Source organism: Typopeltis vanoorti, chromosome 20 (genome assembly GCF_054136105.1).
Source record: "Typopeltis vanoorti isolate ZY-2024b chromosome 20, IOZ_Tvanoo_1.0, whole genome shotgun sequence".
In the NCBI taxonomy this organism is placed as follows: Eukaryota; Metazoa; Arthropoda; class Arachnida; order Uropygi; family Thelyphonidae; genus Typopeltis; species Typopeltis vanoorti.
In genome coordinates this window covers 101,957,535-101,983,235 of record NC_143568.1, presented here as the reverse complement: position 1 = coordinate 101,983,235, position 25,701 = coordinate 101,957,535, and the positions used below count along the sequence as shown (strand labels likewise).

The following is a 25,701-nucleotide window of genomic DNA, read 5'->3' as shown; positions in this document are numbered from 1 at the left end:
TTACTGACATCTAGCTTACTTAATTCCTCATGTACCTCTTGCTTGCTTGCTCACCATTAAGTTTCTGTTCATTTCAGCTTCTGATTTCACACCAAGTAAGAAACACGCTGATTATTATTATTATTATTTCCCAAGACCTCATGGAATCAAAGTCTCATTGGGGAGGTCCTTTTATCACACATCTCATCATATAGTGTCTTAAACACACTCGAACTCCTTGCAGACACCATACTCTCAAGCAAGGCATTCCAATCATTCACAACTCTGCACGAAAAAAACCTGCCTCTCACTCCCCTACTCACACCCTCTTTATACAGTTTCCAGGGATGACCTCTGGTTCTCCCCTGATCTCCCACTATTCTCTGTAGAACTTCTCCACCATTGATCTTATAACAACCCCTTACCAACTTGTAGGTCTCTATCATATCTCCCCTCTTCCTTCTCTCCACTAGACCCTGCAAATTATATCTTCTCAATCTTTCCTCATACTCAACATTCCAGAGGTCAGAAAGTACCTTAGTCAGTCGCTTTTGGACCCTTTCCAACATCTCTCCATCCTTCTGAAAACCCGGTGACCAAATCTGGGCACAATAGCCCATGTGTGGTATAATCAAAGCCTTATACAATGGAACAAGAATTTCCCTACTTCTACAAGTCAGTGTCCTCCGCATCATTCCCAGAAGTCTTTGTGTTGTCTTCACAATTTTGGCGATGTGACCCCTAAATTTTAGATCCTTATCCACTATCACCCCCAGATCTCTTATTTCCTCTACCTCCAACAATATATTCTCACCAAGCATAAATTCTGCATCCCATCTTTGTTTTCCAAATTTTAAAACCTTATATTTTGCAACATTGAACTCATATTCTCATTTGCTTGCCCAATCACTCAATTTATTCAAGTCTTCTTGCAAGGCCACAACATCTTCACTACTCTTTATAGTTCGTCCCAACTTTGCATCATCTGCAAACAACTGAATATCTCCATCCAAATCTTCACCAGTATCATTAATATACAAGTTAAACAGTAATGGCCCTAAAGCAGACCCCTGAGGCACTCCACTAGTGACTTTCCTTTTCCTGGATATTGCACCCCCATACACAACTTGCTGATACCTATCAGATAGCCAGTCTCCAATCCAATGCACTAATCTAATATCCAACCCCATCTGCTCTAGTTTGACTGTCAACTTATCATGAGGTACTCTATCAAAAGCCTTTGCGAAATCTAAGTATATTACTGTGTATCCTTCTCCTCTGTCCAAGGAAGCAGTCACTTTATTGTAATAAGTAAGTAGATTACTAAAACATGACCTCCCTTTAGCAAATCCATGCTGTCCATCAAAGATTATACCATTGTTGTCAACCCAACTCTGGATCCTAGTTCTCACAAGCTTCTCCAACAACTTAACCACAACACCTGACACACAGATAGGCCTATAGTTTGATGCTCGAGTTCGATCACCTCCTTTATGAAGTGGCACAATCTTGCCCTCCTTCCACTCTTTTGGAACTTGACCAAGTGCAAGACTCGTATTAAAAAAATATGTCAAGGCAGGTGTCAACTCTCTGGCACATTCCTTCAGAATACGCGGTGATATATTATCAAGTCCCACAGCCTTATTTACATCTAGTTTACTCACTCCCCAAACACCTCTTGCTCACTTACAGTCAGTCTCTCCTCCCCATCATCGACTGCTCTCAATCTCTCCATGAAGTCACATTCACAAGATTGAAAGATCTTTATGAACTGCTCATTAAGTATCTCCACCACACATTCTGCAACAGCTGTCTTTATACCATTTCCTCCAATCAATATCATCCTTCCATAATCATTTTTTCTTTTGCTGGCTAGATATCAAAAGAACTCCCTAGGATTCTTTTTGGCTTCATTAGCTAACTGCTGTTTGTACCTCTCTTTAGCTACTCTCACCAACCAAGTCACCCTCCTTGCCTGGTCTTTGTAGACCTTATGAAATTGGTTATTTCCACTTCTCTTATGCTGCCTCCACAATGCCCTTTTTCTCTGTATCTTAATCTCTTTATTCATTCATCTCACACCTACCTTATTTAACCTTCTCACCCTTGGAATACATTTAGACATTGCATCTACTAAATAGTTTTTGAAAATCTCCCAAGCTACATTGATCTCTTTTCCAGCTAACTCCTCATTCCATGCTACACCCGCAAGCTGTCTCCTGAGCTCTTCATAATCACCCCCCCCCCCTTGTAGTTCCACATATACCCTTTTTTCACAGGGGTCCTTGCACTGTTGGCAACCACCCAAGTAATCACCTCATGATCACTTTCACCAATTGGTGGAAGATTTGACACCTCGTTTATAATTACATCCTCTGATGAGATAACCAAATCCAAGACCCTTAATCATCGTGTGCCATCTGTTACATTCTGTCTGAGGTAGTTATCCCTCAAAAACTCAAGAAACTCATTTTCTTTACTTCCATTTGCTATATCATCATTTCAGTCTATATTGCCATAATTAAAATCACCCATAATGATCACCCTTTTCTTATTTGCTTGGCTTATTTGACTATACATTTCACTATCACCACCATCCACATTACCAAGTCTATAACAACATCTCACCAAGTATTTGATTCTATTCACCTCTATCTCACACCATACTGCCTCAAAACCACTGGTCCTATTTCCCTCTTGCATCTCTAACTTGTATGGACATAACTCTTTCTCTATCATCAATAGCACTCCCCCTCCCTTTTTACCCCTTCTATCCTCACGAAACATATCATACCCTTCCATCTCTATTCCTGTCAGGATGTCGTCCTCATCTAACCATGTCTCACTTATTCCGACATTCTTTGAGTGAACAGACGCAATTAGTTCAACTATTTCATCCACCTTGTTTCTTATACTTCTAGCATTGATATACAAACACGACAGCTCATTTCTGGATCTACAGCTAGTTCCACTGATACCACGCATTTGATGTGATCTCCCCATGCTGGACTGGGGCCATTTCTCTTTCTGCTTCTTCATTTTAGAACCCTTTTCAATTTCATCTGTTTCCTCTTGATCTCTGGTCATCCCATTTCTTTCCTGCCTACACATGCTCTCACCTCCTCTTGGAGCATCCACCTTTCTCACGCTGTGTACCCCTGATGAGCTACATTGATCAACAGTTCTTCCCAGCATTTTACATGGCATTTGTTATGTGAAGAAAAAAAAAAACCTCATTTAGCAACTTTATCTGATTTTTCTGTTCAATTGCTAATATACTCACTTCCCTGAAAAATATACTACCACCATTCTTTGAAACTTTTAATTTTTTTATCTGATAACTGAATGCTAAATTTTTAATTGATTCGTTCATCCATCCTTAACATACAGATAATAATAATTATTATTATTATTATTATGTGACATCTCCAGGGAGTCCAAAGACTCATCGAGGGAGAGTGTGCCAACAGCATCGAATGATTGACCCCTTCCAACTACTGACCACGCTCAAACTTGCTTAACGTTTTGTTAGTCATTAGTAGCAGAGGCTCTACCAAATGCTAAACAGTAGTATTTTAAGGAATTTACAAATTCATCTCCCACCTAAAGACAATCACAAACATCCATGTCCACAGCAGGATTTAAACCTACTGCCTATTGGAGAGCCAATACTAACCACTTGGCTAACCAGATCAGTTTCACTTTGTGCTTGGTTCATTTTCTCAGTACTTATTTTTGATAATTTCACTAGCTATCCAGTTCACTCATATGCTTAATCCTCTTATCAGAATGCTTAACTAGCCCAGTGAAATTTGCTAATTTATCAAAAATCTCAAGTGTTTTGACAGTTTTAAGTTATATATATATATATATATTTACACACACACACACACATACACGCCTTCTACAAATTATCATTATCTACTCATAAATAATATTCAATTTCAAAAAGTAAAATAAAAATTTCTATAATACTTACCATCTGTGCTACCACTGGCAATATGATGGTTGCCATTGACATATTACTTACAACTTCTGTCATAATGGAAGAGGTAAAGCAGAGAATTGTGACAATTACACCAGGGGAAAGCATATTTAGGTGAGAAAGCTGACCACCTAGCCATTCAGAGAGCCCAGATTTCTGGATAACAAGAAAAAATATTGTTTAAAAAAATGAATGTCACATCCCAGTATTTCAATTTATTGATTCTAAACATTATTAAAACTAAAAGCAAGATTTTTCTTTCTTCTACTCCTTCATGTCATGTATGTAATAATGTTGAATTTTGAAATCTTAAAGTATTTACAACACTGCATAGAGTAACATATTATGCATATAGTATTGAAGTTGGGGAAGGCTATTAAGTGTAGTGCCTGCTGTGGTGGCTCTTCAGGAGGATCTGAATAAGCTGGAAATTAGATGAATGGGAATACCAGTTTAATGTTGCTAAGTGTAAGTCTAAGTGTAAGGATCTGTAGATGAAACACTGCATACTTTATATATGGAAGCTGGAGGAAGTGAAGGAAAAACATGATCTTGAGGTGAATCAAAATTTGAAATTGTAGGGGGGCATGTTGCATAGGATGTAAAATCAACTCATAAGATTGCTGTAATGTTAAGAAGAACATTAATCAGCAGAGATAAAATGTGATTCGATTGTATAAAGAGCCCTAAGGTAAAAAATGAAGCAGCACTGTGCTGAAATCAGTCACCAAAGTTTTGATGGGAGAGAGAGAGAGAGAGAGAGAGTGCAGAGGTGGTTCCAAAAATGGTGGTCCATCTAACAAATACCTCTGTTAAGAGGTCTTTGTTAGATGGACATGAAATTATTCCAATGCTGGAACAAAAAGGAAGTGTTCATCCTTGGAAACTGCAGAAGGAAGTAATGAATGAGGAATATATATATATTTTTAAGTAGAGAGTGGTGGGTGAGTGAAATGCATTGCCAGTATATATTCTTAAATGCTAAGAATTTGAATAAGTTTAAGGTTCAGTATGATGGATATGTTGCAGCAGAAGAGATATTCTGTGATAAGTCTGTGGACTTCTGTAATGTTTGTGTAATTCTTATATAATGTACATTGTATAATATTAATGGTATGAACCTCTTCCCCACCCCCTTGAGTCTTTGATTATTATTATTATTATTTGACACCTCCAGGGAGTCCAAAGACTCATCGAGGGAGACTGTGCTAACAGCATCGAACGATTGGCCACCTTCCAACCTACTAACCACGCTCAGACTTACTTAACTGAGCCATTAGTAGCAGAGGCTCTACCAATCGACCAACATGCCTGGAGAATTAATGTAATAATAATACTGTTAATACAAATTAAAGAAACAGTTCCAAGATGCAATGAATAGACAATTATTTTTATGTAAATTGAATTGCTGACTTGTAACTTACAGTTACTGAATTGTAACTTCTACTGCTTTTTTTTTTTTTTATTGTCTTTCATGTCTGTGTTTGTTAGTATAGAAAACATGTACCTACGAGCTGTTTTGTGCTTTTTATGTCTAGCTGTGGATGTGAGAGGCATAATGAAAGAGGTCCTGGTAAAGGCAGCAATCTTGTTTATCTGAGAGTGGTTTATGATTACCCATTTTTTGCATAAATTTACATACTGTAAATGCATAATGCAGAAAGGTTTGCACACTTTAAAGAATCATTTCAAATATTAACATATCAATAATTAATGCAGTTTCTTCATTTTTAATTGATTTGACTACTTTATTGGAATGCAGTGCTGTAATGAGGGTATGAAGCACTTGTGGCAAGTGTCTAACTTGCACCCCAACCCAAAAATGACAAAAATTTTGAAAAATTTAAATGTAACAAGTTAAATTTTACTAAATGCAATATGTTAAATACTTGCTATTCACCCCATCAAAATGAGTTGCCTGTAAATCCAATTATATATTTGTACAAATAAATAATCTACTAAATAATAACAAATTTTTATTCATATTCAGTGACAAATAAATTAAAGAAATACATGACATAGGTATAATATAAAATAATATAATAAAAACATAAATAAGTTCAGCATATTTTATAAAGAAATTTTTCTTTTTCATTTACAAACACATCTATTATATCGTCATAATTTAATGTTTTTGCAATATCTTTTTCAATTGATATTATAGACATGTTTGTCAATCGGTCTTGTCCAAGAGAAGAACGAAGGTACAATTTTACAATTTTCAGTTTGCTAAAGGAACGTTCGCAGGAAGCTGTTGTTACAGGCATTGTTATGAAAAGCCCTTAATGCTATGTCTAGATTTGGATACGTGTTTTGTAATGAGAGTTCGTAATTTTTTTTGCAAGATTTGAAAAACATCCATATCGCCTAAATTTTCAAAAACTTCCACGACTTGATATTTGAAACTCTCAATTTCACATACAAATTCTGGAGCTTCTAAGTTCTTTTTTATTTTTCAATGCCAGGTCAGCTGCGCATCATTTGAGATCATCTAGTTTTATAATTTTTAAAGCGCGTCCATTTAAAAAACTGAAGTCGTTTGCAACCTCTTGTAAAGCAGTAAATCTATCATTGAATTGTATGAGTATTAGATATAAAACTTCACACATTTCTTTTTTTAGTAATGCAGTTTCATTCATGGCAAACGAATCATCAGTAGCTTTCTCACCAGGCATATTTTTTATTTTGCACAGTCTCTTTTCTGGAATGCACGTTTCAATATTTATTGTTTCATCTAAACTTTTTGCCGAATTGCAAATTGAAAAAATCATTTCGGTACTGTTTAATTTAATTTTTTAGAGTTTTTATCATTTTCGCAGCATTTTCGACTGTGGTTTTTTTCCTTGTAAAAGTAAATTTACTTTATCTTTCCTAATATTGTATCCCAAAATATTAATAGTGCAACAAAATTAAATTTTGTTAATAATTTTAGCAACATTCGAGCATTTGTTACAGAGTCTACTGTAGCTTGTCTTTGTCCATCACACATTTCATTAAGAAGTTGTATTATTAAAGGCATTTGATTTCGTAAGGCTTTTACTGCGTTAGCTTTCGCGGACCACCTTGTGTCACTTAAACCTTTAAGACGAACAGATAATTTTTCCTTTAAAAGATCCCATCTACTAGTAGAATTTACAAAAAAAGTTAAACAATTGTTGAATTGTTCCAAAACATGATTTCATTTGAACAGATGTTTGTGCAGCATGAACGCCTATTAAATTAAGGCTGTGAGCAGTGCATGGAACAAATCTTGCCATATTGTTTAAATGTAATATCTTGGCTTGTACACTCTTTTATTTATCTGCCATATTTGCTCCATTATCATATGACTGTCCTTTTATATTTCTAATATTTAATCCGTTTGATATTAACTTTTTTTAATGTCATTCGCAAGTGCTTCGCCAGTTTTTGCATGTGTCACAATAAAATCTATGAAGGTTTCTACAATGCTACATTTCTTCGTGTTAGGATCAATGTTAACACAGCAGAAAATTTGGGTCATCTGTTCCTGGTGAGAAGTGTCAGGTGTGCTATCAAATAAAGTAGAAAAATATTTTGCTTTTTGAATATCGGAAATAATATGCTGTCTAATTTTAGAAGCAACTATATTAATTATATTAACTTGATTTTCTTATGACTTTCAATATGTTGTGCAGTAATAGGATCGTAATGACTAATTCTATCATGTTAAAAATACCAGGCAATTTTTAAAACTGGTTTTACTCCATTTCCCAAGTAAGCAAACAGACAAACAAGTCAAGTTTGCGCCTGCAAGTGATGCAAGTCTAGCTGATCTTACAGGTAGTGCAAGACTAAGGTAACTCATGATAAAGGTGGCATAAGCTCTAATCTTAATATTTACCCTTAATGCCAAGACACATCTCCAAGAAGGGGATGCATGATGTTTTGTATTAAAGGCAAGGGGCCGCTACCCAGACCAGTTTCGACCTTTATTGAGGTCTCATCAGTGGGAGCTAGGCTATAAATATCAAGATTTAGTAATACAGAGCTTATAAGTATTTTACCAGAACAAGTTGCCATAAGGTGTTTTAACCTTATTAAATAAAAATCTCTGGAGGAGATATAAATGTAGAAGGTATTTTACCTTGGGTATAATAAATGTTAAAAATACCAGGCAATTTTTAAACCTGGTTTTACTCCATTTCCCAAGTATAAGCAAACAGACAAACAAGTCAAGTTTGCGCCTGCAAGTGATGCAAGTCTAGCTGATCCTACAGGTAGTTCAAGACCAAGGCAACTCGTGGTAAAGGTGGCACAAAGGTAAAGGTTTAAAAATTGCCTGGTATTTTTAACATTTATTATACCCAAGGTAAAATACCTTCTACATTTATATCTCCTCCAGAGATTTTTATTTAATAAGGTTAAAACACCTTATGGCAACTTGTTCTGGTAAAATACTTATAAGCTCTGTATTACTAAATCTTGATATTTCTAGCCTAGCTCCCACTGACGAGACCTCAATAAAGGTCGAAACTGGTCTGGGTAGTGGCCCCTTGCCTTTAATACAAAACATCATGCATCCCCTTCTTGGAGATGTGTCTTGGCATTAAGGGTAAATATTAAGATTAGTGATCAGAGCTTATGCCACCATTACCACGAGTTGCCTTAGTCTTGCACTACGTGTAGGATCAGCTAGACTTGCATCACTTGCAGGCGCAAACTTAACTTGTTAGTCTGTTTGCTTACTTGGGAAATGGAGTAAAATCAGGTTTAAAAATTGCCTGGTATTTTTAACATTTATTATACCCAAGGTATAATACATTTACATTAAAATACATTCTAATTCTATCATGTTCAAAAATTTTCCACATTCAGGATGACCAATTTTTTCAGAAGTTCTTCAAAGCGTCATTATTTTTTATGCAGTGCAGAATGGCATCCAAAATAACTTTTAAAATATGCCTCCACTTTTCTTTTTCTTTTAAAATTGCTTCTTGTAATTGATCGTCTATAAAACCACCTTTCTTCATTTTTGATTCGAAAGTTTTCCATTCGACGTAATTTTTTTTATGATATAATGAATTTTCATGACGTGGTAACATAGGATTCAAATGCTGCCAGTCTCGAAACCCTGCAGTGGTCCATACATTCTGATTTTTTCCAAAAAGAATATATGGAAAACAGAACAGTGCATCTTTTCACTTGCAATATATCAACCAATTTCTAAGTACTTCTTCTCCATTTGACATGGTTTTTAAAAACCATTTTTTATCAAAATGCCAATTTTCTGTATCAGGATAAACACTTATATTATCGCATAACTCAGGTCCATGTTGAACAAATATTTGTATGTTACTGTTGGTTATGTGCCCATGTTGTGGGATCATTAAAATTATTATTTTTGCATTATTAATATTTTCTAATTTAACATCCACTATATAATTATCATTATTACATTGCTTCTCGATTTCCTGGTTTTATGTTCAGTTGTACTTTTCTCTTCTGTTTCAATTGATTGGAAACTGTGAGCAAGAGGATGAGGAGTGGTTTCTTTGCATGGAGGGTGGTTGAACCATGGAATGCATTGCCTGATGGAGTGGTGAGAGCGAGAATGGTCAATGAGTTCAAGGAGTGGTATAATAGACTTTGTGTTTCATAGGGAGGGACACCCCTTGATGAGTCTTGCTAGACTTTGTGTTTCTTAGAAAGGACCTCCCACGATAAGTCTTTTGACTCCACGGAGGCCTGAATAATAATAATAATAATAATTTCACATGAAGCATAACTAGAAGTAGTTATACGATGAATTATGATCATCTGTTTGTAATTCCTATTTGTTGTTATCATCATTTTTGGAATCACCACAAATGGCTGTTATGTCAGTATCAGTGGCTGATGAGAGAGGAATCGTTGGTATTGGTGGACGAGGATGTAGAAGCTGCTCCAATGGCTGGTGCTGAAATTTTTAGAACTTGGTTCTGTTGAAAACTCGTTCTCTTTGGTGTCTTTCATTAAAATTCCAAATCTCCTTATATCGCTTGTTGCTTTCTTTACTTGCTCTTCCTTTTCTTTTTTCCTTTTGAGAAAAGCAGCTCCCGATAACTTTTTCTCTTTCAAATTACTGATCTAAATGACAATAAATTTTGTATTGATAAATTATTCATTTTCTATTAATTATTACTTTTGAGTTAATTTATTTATTATTTTTAAGAGTTTTAAAACAATAAAATCTTATTTAAAAAACGATTTTAAACAGTTGCCTTCTATGGATTTTTACTATAAATAATTTATACAATAATTTGAAAATTTGATAATTAAAGGTAAACTATAATTATTGAGGGCAATGTAAGACATAAAGTATGCTGCCCAATGAACGATTTTGGCATTTTAGCAAAATGCGCCTCTGATTAATATGTTTATTATTTATAAACTACTAACCTTTAAATTTTTATTTGTCTATCAAAAATCCAAAAATAAGTACACAATTAAAATCAAAGTCAAAAATTGTCCAAAGTCACTTAAACACAGAATACACAATACACTCAATATGTTTCACATTCAAAATTGAAATGATGCTGAAAAAATTGTAAGAAGTGCATATCACGTTTCATCTATCCAAATTCAATGCGGAATTTAAGAAAACGAACAGACGTAATTTACACCTATGTTTCAGATTAAATATTTGGACAGTGTTTCTGAAACTTCAGATATCTGTGTACCTCTTTAATTTTCATTATTACCAGGTACCTTATCAAAATAATAATAATAATAAATAAATAAAAATATATTTCATTGTAAATGTGTGTTTTATTTGAATTTAGATGTACATTTAAACAAAAAAAATATGATTTATTTTTAATAGAACAAAATTTATAAAGATACTATACATTTTTACTTAATATAAATAATTTATCATCAATGAGAGGAGTGAAATTGCTTATTTCTATATCTGCTATATTGCTCTCTTTTGTGCATTTATAAATCCAGTCTTTAACCAATGATCTATACTTAAGAATTTGAAAACTAAAAAAATTACCGTATTTACTCGAATATAACTCGCACTTTTTTCCCAAAATTAAAGCTAAAAAATTGTGGTGCGAGATATATCCAGGGATTTTCGGAAACTATAAAGTTTTCAGGAAAAAAAAAAAAACTGAAGATGGGTATGACTTACCAAGAAGCTTCTCTTCTCCATCACTTCTGTCCTTGAGAGTGGTTTCCTTGTAGGCTATCATAGTTATCTACCCAAATAGAGTCATCTTCTTTCCCATTATATCAAGCAAAACTTACCAGTAATTTAAGACTTGAGATACGTAATGAACAATCCTTGACAAATTACTAATTAGAAGTGAAAGATGTGTGCGATTGTAGGCCAGTAGAGAAAGAGCAATTATTAAAAAAGTGCATATGATTGGTGCGGTATTAACAAAAGATTGCACGACCAAAACAAGCTGACAATTGAATTGAAATGCTAATTCTTTTAAACCGATTTCCATAATATTTGAAATGCATTCACTATATATTTCTTAGTTTTAACATGTTCATGATGGGGTAGTGTCAAGCAAAACCATATGTTGCACCTGCAAAATGTGGTTTGCTTGAGTGTATATAGAAGTTTCTGTTGGAGGGGAGATGTGATTCATTAGTTAGTGTTTATATTCCCAGTTGTCTGTAATTGCACTATTTGTTGAGAAATATATTAGTCTGCAAATGTCTGTGAACCCGTGTTTCTGCAGTATAGTTGCTGTTGTTTACTGCAGGGAGGGAGTTATCGCTCCAACGTGAAAAGTCGGGGCGATAGTGACTTGACTCGCAATTTCAGTAAGAGAATTCATGCATAATATAATTTAATATATATAGACTATAAAAGTTTATGAAATTCACATCGTATGATACTTTATGGGTTGTTTCCTTAAGTATCTAATAAGTGGATTCTAAAATGTTTAGTTTTAGTATGTATGACTATAATTTATTTATTAATAAAATATAATAAGCACATATTTAACTGTCAATGGGAAATGGTACTTTTTTTATTTGGTAAAATAAACGCTGTATTTTTGTAAAATATTCTTGTTGCCATAATACTGCTGAACGAGCCCCTTATTAAGCAGCACCGTGAGGCAGGCTCGCCCTATGCTATAACCTGTCGACGGTACTGATTATGACATAGCAACAACACAACTGATCTTATGAATGACAACAAGACTAATAATAATTACATGATTTTGGAAATTCTCTAATCTACAAAAAGTAGAGCGAATAGAAATATTGAGGGTGGGAAGATTGTGATTTTCATTGGATCCTGGTTTGATGGGTGTAAATAAAGGCTGGCGAATAATTTTTGTGGGTGGATCATGAAACAAGGGATTCTGGTAGATGGAATGATATTGAAGGAGGTCATAAAGGGATTAAAATTATAATATCAGATAGACACATTAGGAGGATAACGGAAGAATGTATTAGATTATCTATGCAAATATTTAGGATTAGACAGAAATTTGGAGATACAAAATTCTACAAAATCATAAAATGCAAAAATACATTCATTAATAGTTAATGGTGCGACAGAATAATTTACTTGAGACAAAAACGAGAACAACTGCAAATAAATGTTATGTTCAAGTGGTTCAAGTCATGATATTAGGCGCTGTCATTGCCATCTAACTTGAGACGAATTGGAACTCACCGGTGTTATCAAATGTAGCGGAATTTTGTGTGTTGCAGAATTTGTATGTCTAAAGCGGCGTATTGCCAAAATTTAAAAATACAATATAAAATAGCGTACTTTTATATCTATTTATTTATTTTTAACGTTTTGCACCCCCAAACCTAGTTGCGCCCATGGCAGGTGCCTCTTTCGCCACGCCCTCGTTACAGCACTGTTGGAATGCATATGTAGGCTTCTCATAAATTCTGATGCAAGATTAGCAGAAGGAAGACTACAGGTTTTCAATTAATTAATTAATTAATGTATTAATTCTAACTTGTTAAAAAAAGTTCCCTTTGTCACCTAGAAAGACTTTTCCAGGCATTTGTTTCAGATGGTCACAATTAGTCAGCTTTTAGTGCAAGTAAATTTTAGCTCCTTAGAGAAAATCTGAAAAGATAGATCTATATTCACACAAACAGAGTTGAGGATTCTAGATGCAGCTGTTTTTCTAACATCAATTTATGAATGTGAGACTTGGAATCTAAGAAAAAGCCTTAGCCTCTGCCCCACAAAAACCAACCATATGGCTTCGCTACGTTGACGATGTGTTCGCTATTTGGCCAGATGGCTCTGAAACACTAAACAACCAACACCACAGAATCAAGTTCACCCTGGAAAAAGAGGAAAACAACAGCCTCCCTTTCCTAGACACACACTAGTCACCCACCAACCTAATGGAACCTTGGTTTTCTCAGTTTATAGAAAACCCACCCATACAGGCAGATACATTCACCAACAATCCCCCCCCTCCTCACAACAATATGGAGTGGTGAAAACATTATACAACAGGGCTAAACTAATCTGTTCTAACGACATGGCCCTAAACACTGAACTAAATCACATTCTCAACACTTTCTCAGCCAATGGCTACCCCCCCCAAATAAATCCAAAAAATATTAAAACCTACATACCACAGCCCCCCCTCCACAACAAGGATTACTCTAAATCCATCACCATTCCCTACATCCAAGGCACCTCAGAAAAATTACCAAAATCTTAAATAAACATGACCTGACCTCCTGTTACAGGCCTTACAGAAAATTGGCATCCCTTATCCGCTCCACTAAAGACCAACCACTTCCCCTAGACCTACCTGGTGTATACCAGGTCCCTTGCAGTTGTAAACTGTCTTACTTTGGCCAAACAGGCAGGACAGCGAATATCAGAATTTCTGAACACAAGGACTATATCCGTTTTCACAAGTACAGCCATTCTGGTCTTGCAGACCATGCTCTGGATATACGCCACAGAATAAGGTGGAAGAAAGCTACAGTAATACACCATAGCAAATACAAATTCGAAAGACTATTTATGGAATCCGCCTCAGCCCTAAGAAACTCTCCAAACCTCAACAACTTTGATTGTATGCGACTGCCCCAAATTTAGGAGCCTTACATCAGCAGACCTTCAGCCCAACGGCCAAAAACACCTACTTACCAGGCTGATAAGTAGGTGTTTTTGTTTCCTATGACAAGCTTAGGAAATTGCTTGGATCAGTGCCATGGCATGTAAAACTGCAAGGGCTGGATGTTGATAGTGCATGGGAAGTAGTAAAGGAGCATTTGAAGGAGGTAATGGCTGACTGCATACCTAGAGTCTGAAGAGTAAATTAAGTGGGAGTTATTCATCTATTAAGCTTGAGCTGCAAAAAAAGAAACAATTGTGGAGGGAATTTTTGAAGAAAGGTGACTAGCAGGCACACGAACAGTACAAAGCACAGGCCAGAAGGGTAACTAGTGTGATAAGAAAAGCAAAAGCAGATTATAAAACGAAATTAGCAATGCAAGCTAAAGAGAATCGCAAACAATTCTTTCAATATGCTGCAAGTAAATGAAAAAATGTATGCAGCAGAAAGATTTTATGGAAATGCCGATGGTAGAGAGATAACTGAATCAGTTGAAATAGTAGAATTACTAAGCGAACACTTTGCAAGAGTATATTATCCAGGTGGTGATTTTGCAGGAATGAGGGAACTAATGCTTATGCAGGAATTGAGGTGAATGAAATCGAGGCGAATAGTATATTACAGAACCTTAATGTGAATACATCTGTGGGATTGGATGGTATACCAGCTCGACTCTTACGTGAAGTGCGGAACTAACTCAGCTCTGGGTTAGTCCCGAGGGGGTTGAAAGAGGGGAAAATAGTTCCATTGCATAAAGGAGTGGATAGATGAAAATGGGATACTGTATGGGGGCAGCATGGTTTTGTGAAGGGTAGGTCATGCCTCAGTAATTTGCTCATATTTTATAATACAGTGAGTGATACTGCTGGACTATGCTAAGGCCTTTGACAGGATACCACATGGAATTCTAATCAGTAAACTGCAGCACATGAGTAGATATAGGGTTGGTGAGATGGATAGGACAGTGGTTGATGGAGGGATATCAGAAAGTAGTTTATTCAGGAGTAGAGTCCAAAAAAAGGCCTGTGACTAGTGGTGTGCCGCAGAGTTCTGTTCTTGGACCGCTGCTATTTAATTTGTTCATTAACAATATAAGAAAGGATCTGAGAGGAACTGGTCATTTTTATTTGCTGATGATGCAAAGTTGGGTAGAGCAATAGTGAATGCAGACGATGTCAAAATTTTGCAGGATGATTTGGATAGATTGGAAGACTGGGCTAAGAAGAATGGTATTTAATGTAGCAAAGTGGAAGGTTATACATTTTGGAGTGAAAAGATTAGCAGCAGTATACCACATTGGTGGAACTGTACTCCAGGAGATTGACAAAGCCAGAGATTTGGGCGTGTTGGTGGATAGGGAGTTGAAGTTTAGCAGGCACATAGCAAAAGTGGCTAAATCAGCTCATTAGATCACTTGGTTACTGAAGAATACTTTGATGAGCAGAGAAAAGCAAGTTATTGTTCCTCTTTATCAAGCTTTGGTAAGACCCCCATCTTGACTACTGTGCCCAGATCTGAGTGCCAGGGTGTCTTCTTGATGGGGAGGAGGTAGAGATTATTCAGAGGCGAGTGACCAAGAGGAAAGCTGGTCTATGGAATGAATCTACGAGAACAGGTTGAAGATCTGTGGGTTACAGAAATTGGTTGATGTGATTGAGACATTCAAATTACTGAAGAGTTTTTACAAGAATAATTCAGAGGAAATTTTTCAGAACAGGTCTGGTCGTGGGAGAACTAGGGGCCATCCATGGAAACTGAGCAAGAGTATAGCAAGGGTGTTAGAACTAGGTTTTTTACTTGGAGAGTGGTGAATGAGTGAAGAAATAAGCTGCCAGAGTTTGTTGTGGGTGCCATGACTGTAAATGAGTTCAAAGCAAAGTATGCAATACAGAGAAAAGGGGCATTGTGGAGGCAGCATAAGAGAAGTGGAAGTAACCAATTTCATGAGGTCTACAAAGACCAGGCAAGGAGGGTGACTTGGTTGGTGAGAGTAGCTAAAGAGAGGTATGAACAGCAGTTACCTAATGAAGCTAAAAAGAATCCTAGGGAGTTCTTTCGATATGTAGCCAGCAAAAGAAAGAATGATTATGGAAGGATGACATTGATTGGAGGAAATGGTATAAAGACAGCTGTTGCAGAATGTGTGGTGGAGATACTTAATAAGCAGTTCATAAAGATCTTGGATTGGATGAAGCAAGAAATGAAATGGATGCGGAATGAAATTAAGAGAATTCAGGTCAAAACTATTAAAATAAATCATGATGGCATGAAAGAGTTAACAAAAGATGAGTGAATGGCGTTGTATGGCGACTCCATTATTAAAGGTGTGCTAGAGGATAAAATGCACAAGGTATGTTTTCCAGGCGGTAAAATGAGTAGAGTGATTGAGGCATTGAATATGAGGCGGGAACGAGCAAAAGAGTTAATTGTATTAATTGGTACAAATGATTTGAGAGAGAACAAAGAGCATGTCAAAATGAATGTCAGGAGACTGCTTGGAAAGATAAAGGAGAATAGTGTGACAGGAAGGGTGGTCAGTGTGTTGCCTAGGTATGATTGTGGTGAAATGAGGCGGAGAGCAAGGATTATGAATGATATTCTGGCTGAAATGTGTGAGGAGATGGGAGTACAGTTTGTTAATGTGCGGAATGAGTTTGAGGGACGAAGTGAGCTGTATGGGAGCGATGGACTGCATTTGAGTGGTTATGGTGTGAGTCGCTTGGAGAGACTGCTGCTGGAAAGTGGAGAAGTGAATAGAGAGAATGAATCAGATCAAGAGGGGAGTGATGTGGAAGAGCAGGAGAGTAAGAAAGGAGAGATTGAAGGAGTGGAAATGAATGGGGAAGTGAGTGGTATGAGTATAGAAAATGAGAGAATGGGTGTGCAAGAGGAGCAGGGAAATGGGGAGGCTCAGGGTGGACAGGGATACACAGCATGAGAAAGGTGGATGCTCCAAGAGGAGATGAGAGCATGTGTAGGCAGGAAAGTAATGGGATGATCAGGGATCAAAAGGAAACAGATGGAATTGCAAAGGGTTCTAAAATGAAGAAGCAGAAAGGGAAATGGCCCCAGTCCAGCATGGAGAGATCACATCGAGTGAGTGGTATCAGTGGAACTAGCTGTAGATCCAGAAATGAGTTGTTGTGTTTGTATACCAATGCTAGAAGTATAAGAAACAAGGCGGATGAAATGGTTGCACTAATTGAGTCTGTGCAGCCAGAGATTGTCGGAATAAGTGAGACATGGTTAGATGAGGATGACATCCTGACAGGAATAGAGATGGAAAGGTATGATGTGTTTCGTGAGGATAGAAGGGGTAAAAAGGGAGGGGGAGTGCTATTGATGATAGAGAAAGAGTTATGTCCATACAAGGTAGAGATGCAAGAGGAATAGTCAAATGTATAGTCAAATAAGCCAAGCAAATAAGAAAAGGGTGATCATTATGGGTGATTTTAATTATGGCAATATAGACTGGAATGAAAGATAGCAACTGGAAGTAAAGAAAATGAGTTTCTTGAGTTTTTGAGGGATAACTACCTCAGACAGTATGTAACAGAGGGCACAAGAGGATTAAGGGTCTTGGATTTGGTCATCTCATCGGAGGATGTAATTATCAATGAGGTATCAAATCATCCACCAATTGGTGAAAGTGACCATGAGGTGATTACTTGGGTGGTTGCCAGCAGTGCAAGGACCCCTGTGAAAAAAGGGTATATGTGGAACTACAAGGGGGGGGGTGATTATGAAGAGCTCAGGAGACAGCTTGCAGGTGTAGCATGGAATGAGGAGTTAGCTGGAAAAGAGATCAATGCAGCTTGGGGGATTTTCAAAAAATATTTAGTGGATGCAATGTCTAAATGTATACCACGAGTGAGAAAGTTAAATAAGGTAGGTGTGAGATGGATGAATAAAGAGATTAAGCATGCAATACAGAGAAAAAGGGCATTGTGGAGGCAAACCCCTGTGAAAAAAGGGTATATGTGGAACTACAAGGGGGGGTGATTATGAAGAGCTCAGGAGACAGCTTGCAGGTGTAGCATGGAATGAGGAGTTAGCTGGAAAAGAGATCAATGCAGCTTGGGGGATTTTCAAAAAATATTTAGTGGATGCAATGTCTAAATGTATACCATGAGTGAGAAAGTTAAATAAGGTAGGTGTGAGATGGATGAATAAAGAGATTAAGCATGCAATACAGAGAAAAAGGGCATTGTGGAGGCAGCATAAGAGAAGTGGAAGTAACCAATTTCATGTGGTCTACAAAGACCAGGCAAGGAGGGTGACTTGGTTGGTGAGAGTAGCTAAAGAGAGGTCGAACAGCAGTTAGCTAATGAAGCCAAAAAGAATCCTAGGGAGTTCTTTCGATATGTAGCCAGCAAAAGAAAGAATGATTATGGAAGGATGACATTGATTGGCGGAAATGGTATAAAGACAGTTGTTGCAGAATGTGTGGTGGAGATACTTAATGAGCAGTTCATAAAGATCTTTCAATCTTGTGAATGTGACTTCATGGAGAAATTAAGAGCAGTTGATGATGGGGAGGAGAGACTGACTGTAAGTGAGCAAGAGGTGTTTGGGGAGTTGAGTAAACTAGATGTAAATAAGGCTGTGGGACTTGATAATATATCACCGCGTATTCTGAAGGAATGAGCCAGAGAGTTGACACCTGCCTTGACATATTTTTTTAATACGAGTCTTGCACTTGGTCAAGTCCCTAAAGAGTGGAAGGAGGGCAAGATTGTGCCACTTCATAAAGGAGGTGATCGAACTCAAGCATCAAACTATAGGCTTATCTGTGTGTCAGGTGTTGTGGTTAAGTTGTTGGAGAAGCTTGTGAGAACTAGGATCCAGAGTTGGGTTGACAACAATGGTATAATTTTTGATGGACAGCATGGATTTGTTAAAGGGAGGTCGTGTTTTAGTAATCTACTTACTTATTACAATAAAGTGACTGCTTCCTTGGACAGAGGAGAAGGATACACAGTAATATACTTAGATTTCGCAAAGGCTTTTGATAGAGTACCTCATGATAAGTTGACAGTCAAACTAGAGCAGATGGGGTTGGATATTGGATTAGTGCATTGGATTGGAGACTGGCTATCTGATAGGTATCAACAAGTTGTGTATGGGGGTGCAATATCCAGGAAAAGGAAAGGCACTAGTGGAATGCCTCAGGGATCTGTTTTAGGGCCATTACTATTTAACTTGTATATTAATGATATTGGCAAAGATTTGGATGGAGATATTCAGTTGTTTGCAGATGATGCAAAGTTGGGACGAACCATAAAGAGTAGTGAAGATGTTGTGGCCTTGCAAGAAGACTTGAATAAATTGAGTGATTGGGCAAGCAAATGCGGATGTGAGTTCAATGTTTCAAAATGTAAGGTTTTAAAATTTGGAAAACAAAGATGGGATGCAGAATTTATGCTTGGTGAGAATATATTGTTGGAAGTAGAGGAAATAAGAGATCTGGGAGTGATAGTGGATAATGATCTAAAATTTAGGGGACACATCACCAAAATTGTGAAGACAACACAAAGACTTCTGGGAATGATGAGGAGGACACTGACGTGTAGAAGTAGGGAGATTCTTGTTCCATTGTATAAGTCTTTGATTAGGCCACACATGGACTGTTGTGCCCAGATTTGGTCACCTGGTTTTCAGAAGGATGAAGATATGTTGGAAAGGGTCCAAAGGCGACGGACTAAGGTAGTTTCTGACCTCTAGGATGTTGAGTATGAGGAAAGATTGAAAAGATGTAATTTGCAGAGTCTAGTGGAGAGAAGGAAGAGGGGAGATATGATAGAGACCTACAAGTTGGTAAGGGGTTGTTATAGGATCAATGGTGGAGAAGTTCTACAGAGAATAGTGGGAGATCAGGGGAGAACCAGAGGTCATCCCTGGAAACTGTATAAAGAGGGTGTGAGTAGGGGAGTGAGAGGCAGGTTTTTTTCGTGCAGAGTTGTGAATGATTGGAATGCCTTGCCTGAGAGTGTGGTGTCTGCAAGGAGTTTAAATGTGTTTAAGACCCGGTATGATGAGATGTGTGTGAGATAAAAGGACCTCCTAGATGAGTCTTTGACTCCATGAGGTCTTGTTTAATAATAATAATAATAATAATGATAGATACTGTGCGAATGCTGAATAGTTGTTCTTGACATGATGTTTAGTGCCTCCCTTGATGAGTCTAAGGACTCCTTGGAGTTGCCCGTAATAATAATAATTTGCATTTTCCTGCAGTCATAATGGTAATGTTATATGGCTTTTGGTAGGTATTAGTGTGTAACGATGGGTACTACGCTTAAAGGTGTCTCAACCAAAGAATAATTGTCTACTTCCTTTTTAAATAAAACTTTTCTAAATTAGTGGGTCCATTGAAAGCATTTAAGATACCAGTTGATGCCTGCCCTCAAGAAGGTCGATATAAATTGTTAAGAGGTCTTTGGAAAGCTTGTTATGAGGGGAGGAAGGGTGAATCAAGTACTTATAGTTTGAGGTTACACTACTGAGTATAGTAATAATAAAAATATTATTACTATACTGTTACTATTACTATATTGGATTGCTGTCAACTGACTACTCCATCATAAATTGTCTTGATCATTAGAGAAATGCAGCATGACTTAAAAAACTGCTCCCAAAAATCTGTAAAAAAGCTAAATTAAAATCACAATTAATGTGAATTCATCGCTCAAGCATCAACAGATGCTTCCAAAGTTTTTCTTATGTGATGTGTTTTTCTTGGAAGGGGAAGAGTGGAGGTACACCATTGCTTGTTTATGTTAGGTTACAAAATTATTCATATTAATTTCAGTCTTTATTGCAGCACTGTAAATATTAATATATGATTTTAGTGAAGTGTAAATAAACCCCCCCAGCTCTATATGAAATTACTTACTGTGCATTTCTATTTAATAAAAAAAAAAATTTTTTTAAATACTAAAAATCGAATGCAATTTTCAATGCACATACTTTAGATGCCTCGGCCACTGAAAATCCACTTCCCAGCAAAATCAAGACTCCCCATTGAATCTTTCTTTGAGCTGTTTTCCAGTCCAGTAGTGGTGGACTTTGTCCTGAGAGAGTTGGTTTTGCTGGCACTAGAAAGAGGAATAAACAAATTCCTATAGATGGTGTAGCATCCTTGATTGCACTGCAAGAAAACAAAAGTTCGAATTTAAAATAAAGGACATTGCAATCTTGATTTTAAACTAATTTAACTTTTTAATTTACAAAAATTATACAGTCAGAAAAGCCAAGCATCAAGACCAATAAACATTAGTTGATATCTATCAACAGTATGTGTGTATGTTTCCATAATTGGGTTTTTCTCTCATGGGAGAAAAACTAGACCTGTGGGGAAAATAAACCCTAACATCACAATTTAAACCTGAGTACCAGATGTTTCTCAAAAAATGCAGCGAAATTCTTTCTGGAGAGGATTAGAAAACTTCAAATATCTTTCCTAGATTAGTTGACACAGAAAATTTTCACTCACTGAGACATGCATTTGGAATATCATAGATGAGTTTCCTTTTGAAAATAAAGCTCAGTAGTCAGACTGTACTCGCTATAAATGAATTCGATTCACTCATTGAAAAAATAAAGAAAATAGCTGTGTCTTCTGTTGTTCTTCTTTTGCTTTTTTTTTTTAATTTTTATTTTTGCTTATTTTACTTACTTATTTACACTATAGTACATGAGTTTAAATACATTTATGGTGGGGAATTAAAGTCCTTCCATTTCAGTCTGTTACAGTAATATGTTAGGTCAATAAGAATTTAGCAGTAAATGGCATGATATGACATTAAGACAAGTATACTTTTAGTGTGTGAAATTAGTTACTGTTATATCTTTGTTGTTCCTTGATTCGTTTGCTTCCAGTATTCTAATTTACACTATGTATCATCAGTATTACTAATAAAGATCCAGAGATAAGTCAGAAGTGCATGTCACTTTCTCCAGAAGAATAACTAATTTTTGGGTGAAGAACACAAAACTTACAGAGTAGGAGACTGGATTGTTAAATGGGTGAGGATGGTCTTGAATAAGACAATATTTAATACACTTGTGAAGTGTGTGCAAAGTGGTTAAGTAGTCATAATAGAAAAGAAGACATTCTTCCTATGAAGACTAAAGAGGGTTGAACAATATACCACAAATTGTGTGAAAGCAAAAAAAAAAAAATAATAATAATAAGTTTAGAGGTATAGTTTTTATGCTTAGTAATCAGGAACACGATTATTAAGCATAATAGATACACAAAACTAGGATCAAAACAGAAGATATACCACAGGAGTCGGATAGCATTTAATCATCTATCGGATGATTAACCTTCACTGATTTAATTTCCAAATTGACCGCATCAGAAAATATTGACCGCATTAGAAAATATTGTTGACAACAATGGTATTATCTTTGATGGACAGCATGGATTTGCTAAAGGCAGGTCATGTTTTAGTAATCTACTTACTTATTACAATAAAGTGACTGCTTCCTTGGACAGAGGAGAAGGATACACAGTAATATACTTGGATTTCGCAAACACGTTTGATAGATTACTCATTATAAGTTGACAGTCAAACTAGAGCAGATGGGGTTGGATATTAGATTAGTGCATTGGATTGGAGACTGGCTATCTGATAGGTATCAACAAGTTGTGTATGGGGGTGCAATATCCAGGAAAAGGAAAGTCACTAGTGGAGTGCCTCAGGGGTCTGTTTTAGGGCCATTACTGTTTAACTTCTATATTAATGATATTGGTGAAGATTTGGATGGAGATATTCAGTTGTTTGCAGATGATGCAAAGTTGGGATGAACCATGAAGAGTAGAGAAGATGTTGTAGCCTTACAAGAAGACTTGAATAAATTGAGTGATTGGGCACAGAAATAGGGATGTAAGTTCAATGTTGCAAAATGTAAGGTTTTAAAATTTGGAAAACAAAGATTGGATGTAGAATTTATGCTTGGTGAGGATATATTGTTGGAGGTGGAGGAAATAAGAGATCTGGGGGTGATAGTGGATAAAGATCTGAAATTTAGGGGACACATAGTCAAAATTGTGAAGACAACACAAAGGCTTCTGGGAATGATGCAGAGGACACTGACTTGTAGAAGTAGGGAGATTCTTGTTCCATTGTATAAGGCTTTGATTAGGCCACACATGGACTATTGTGCCCAGATTTGGTTACCTGGTTTTCAGAAGGATGAAGAGATGTTGGAAAGGGTCCAAAGGCGACTGACTAAGGTAGTTTCTGACCTCTGGAATGTCGAGTATGAGGAAAGATTGAAAAGATGTAATTTGCAGAGTCTAGTGGAGAGAAGGAAGAGGGGAGATATGATAGAGACCTACAAGTTGGTAAGGGGTTGTTATAAGATCAATGGTGGAGAAGTTCTGCAGAGAATAGTGGGAGATCACGGGAGAACCAGAGGTCATCCCTGGAAACTGTATGAAGAGGGTGTGAGTAGGGGAGTGAGAAGCAGGCTCTTCCCCAAGAGCCTTCATCTCCTTGCCTTACATCAGTTCTCTTTCACCAAAACTGGCAAAGATTCTCAAGAAATTTAACTTCAAAACGTGCTTCACTACGCTTCCAAAACTTCGTTCATTACTTAGCAAACATAAACAGAAACATCTTCCTACTCTGTTTCCAGGAGTATACAAGATTTTGTGTGATTGCAGAAAGCCATACTATGGACAGACTGCTAAATCCATCCTTCTACGTTTGGATGAACACCGTAGAGATATCTCCTATAACAGGACTAGAGCTAGCGCTCTCTCTAGCCACGTTCTCTTTTCAGCTAACTCAGACGAAGGCCGCCAGCACATTGTAAACTGGACTCAAACTGCTAACATCCATGTGTGCTACGATGAACTCGAAAGAAAGATTGTTGAATCTAGGGAAATTTCTCTAGATTCCTCTCATATCAACAACAGCCTGAGTTACAATCTCTCTGACGCACACGTTGCTTCTGTTCAGTACTGGCGCACTCGCGACAGCGCATAGTATTCGTTTGTTTGGAACTCATACTTGCATTTTTTTCAAACACGCTACTGTTTTTTATACTTGTTCTGTTAGTACAATTTTAAGTCTCTGTAATTTTTTATATACTTCTTTGATTGTGATACCTGAGGATGTTCATGTAACGAAACTAGTAAACTAGTAGTATCTTTTTAAATATATCTTGTCATCTTTTCTCTCGGTAATAGTCATTAAACCTTTTATATATATATATATATATATATATATATATATATATATATATATATATATTATATATATATATATATATATATATATATATATATATATATATATATATATATATATATATATATATATATGACAACAAACTTAGCTTCCAATCATTTGGAGAATGCAAGAAGATGCCATTTTTGGAATTGATTTAAAAATGGTAAAATGCTAGTCTTTTGGCTCTCTTTTCTAAGGCTCCCATAATACATGTGAAATAGTTTGATGATACACAAAGAATACACTAAAGAGTTTAAGTATACTTCAGAGATCGTACATATCACCAATGCTCATTATAAATGCATGGTTTATTATTGACAGCTACTGTTGTGTTTCAGTAAGACCAATATTCTTGGTTCTGTGTTAGCAAAATTCTGATTTTGCTACACAGAACCATTAATTTATTATGAATGAGAAAAACTTATTATTATATAGCCATCTCCTTGAAGTCTATAGACTCATCGCGGCAGGTCCATTTTAAAAACATTAATCAACAATTATCAGCAACTGTTGTGTTTCAGTAAGACCAATATTCTTGGTTCTGTGTTAGCAAAATTCTGATTTTGCTACACAGAACCATTAATTTATTATGAATGAGAAAAACTTATTATTATATAGCCATCTCCATGAAGTCTATAGACTCATCGTGGCAGGTCCATTTTAAAAACATTAATCAACAATTATCAGCAACCGTACAATGCTGTTGTATTTTGCCTGGAAATCATTCACCACTTTCCAAGCAAAACACAGTCCTCATATCCTTACTAACCACACTTCCATGGATGACCTCTAGTTTTCTTCACATTATTCATGTACTGAATATCCCCCTGTATCTTCTGATCAACCAGTTTCTGTAACTCACAAATCTTCAATCTCTCCTCATATGGAGCATCACACAGTCCATCTTAGTTACTCTCCTCTAAATCCGCTCCACATCTCCAAGGAGCTCAGGCAACCAAATCTGTGCAAAGTAATCCAGATGAGGCCTTATCAGTGCCTTATAAAGTGGAATAATAATAACCAACTCTTCATGTCAAGGTGATTCTTCAATAACCAGGTAATTCTATGAGCTGTTTTAGCCGCTTTTGCAACATGTCCTCTGAATTTCAACTCCCTCCATCAATATCCCCAAATCCCTGACTTCAAGTTCCTGTAATGCAGTCCCATCAGTATGCTACATAGCTGGTAACCTTTTCACTCCAAAATGCTTAACCTTACACTTTTATTATTATTACTATTATTATTACGTGACACCTCCAGGGAGTCAAAAGACTGATCGAGGGAGGACACCTGCTCTACAGCTCTCTGTCTCCACCAACTACAACTAACCACAACTATACAAATGCCATCTATCAGCCACCACCACCTCTATTATTTCCACAGACAATCACAAACATCCAAGCCCACGGCAGAA

The 25,701-nt window shown here is 36.5% G+C and overlaps 1 protein-coding gene across 1 annotated transcript in view; it reads right to left on the bottom strand.

Moving 5' to 3' along the window:
* The window catches only part of LOC150095726 (Na(+)/citrate cotransporter-like), an 84,297-nt gene that overhangs the window by 14,190 nt on the left and 44,406 nt on the right, over positions 1 to 25,701 (bottom strand). The window contains exons 10-11 of the mRNA XM_090410092.1: positions 21,010 to 21,190; positions 3,959 to 4,120 (exon numbers count right to left, since the gene is read on the bottom strand). Of these exons, the coding sequence (XP_090266218.1) occupies positions 3,959 to 4,120; positions 21,010 to 21,190 (343 nt within the window). The remainder of the gene's footprint in view (positions 1 to 3,958; positions 4,121 to 21,009; positions 21,191 to 25,701) is intronic.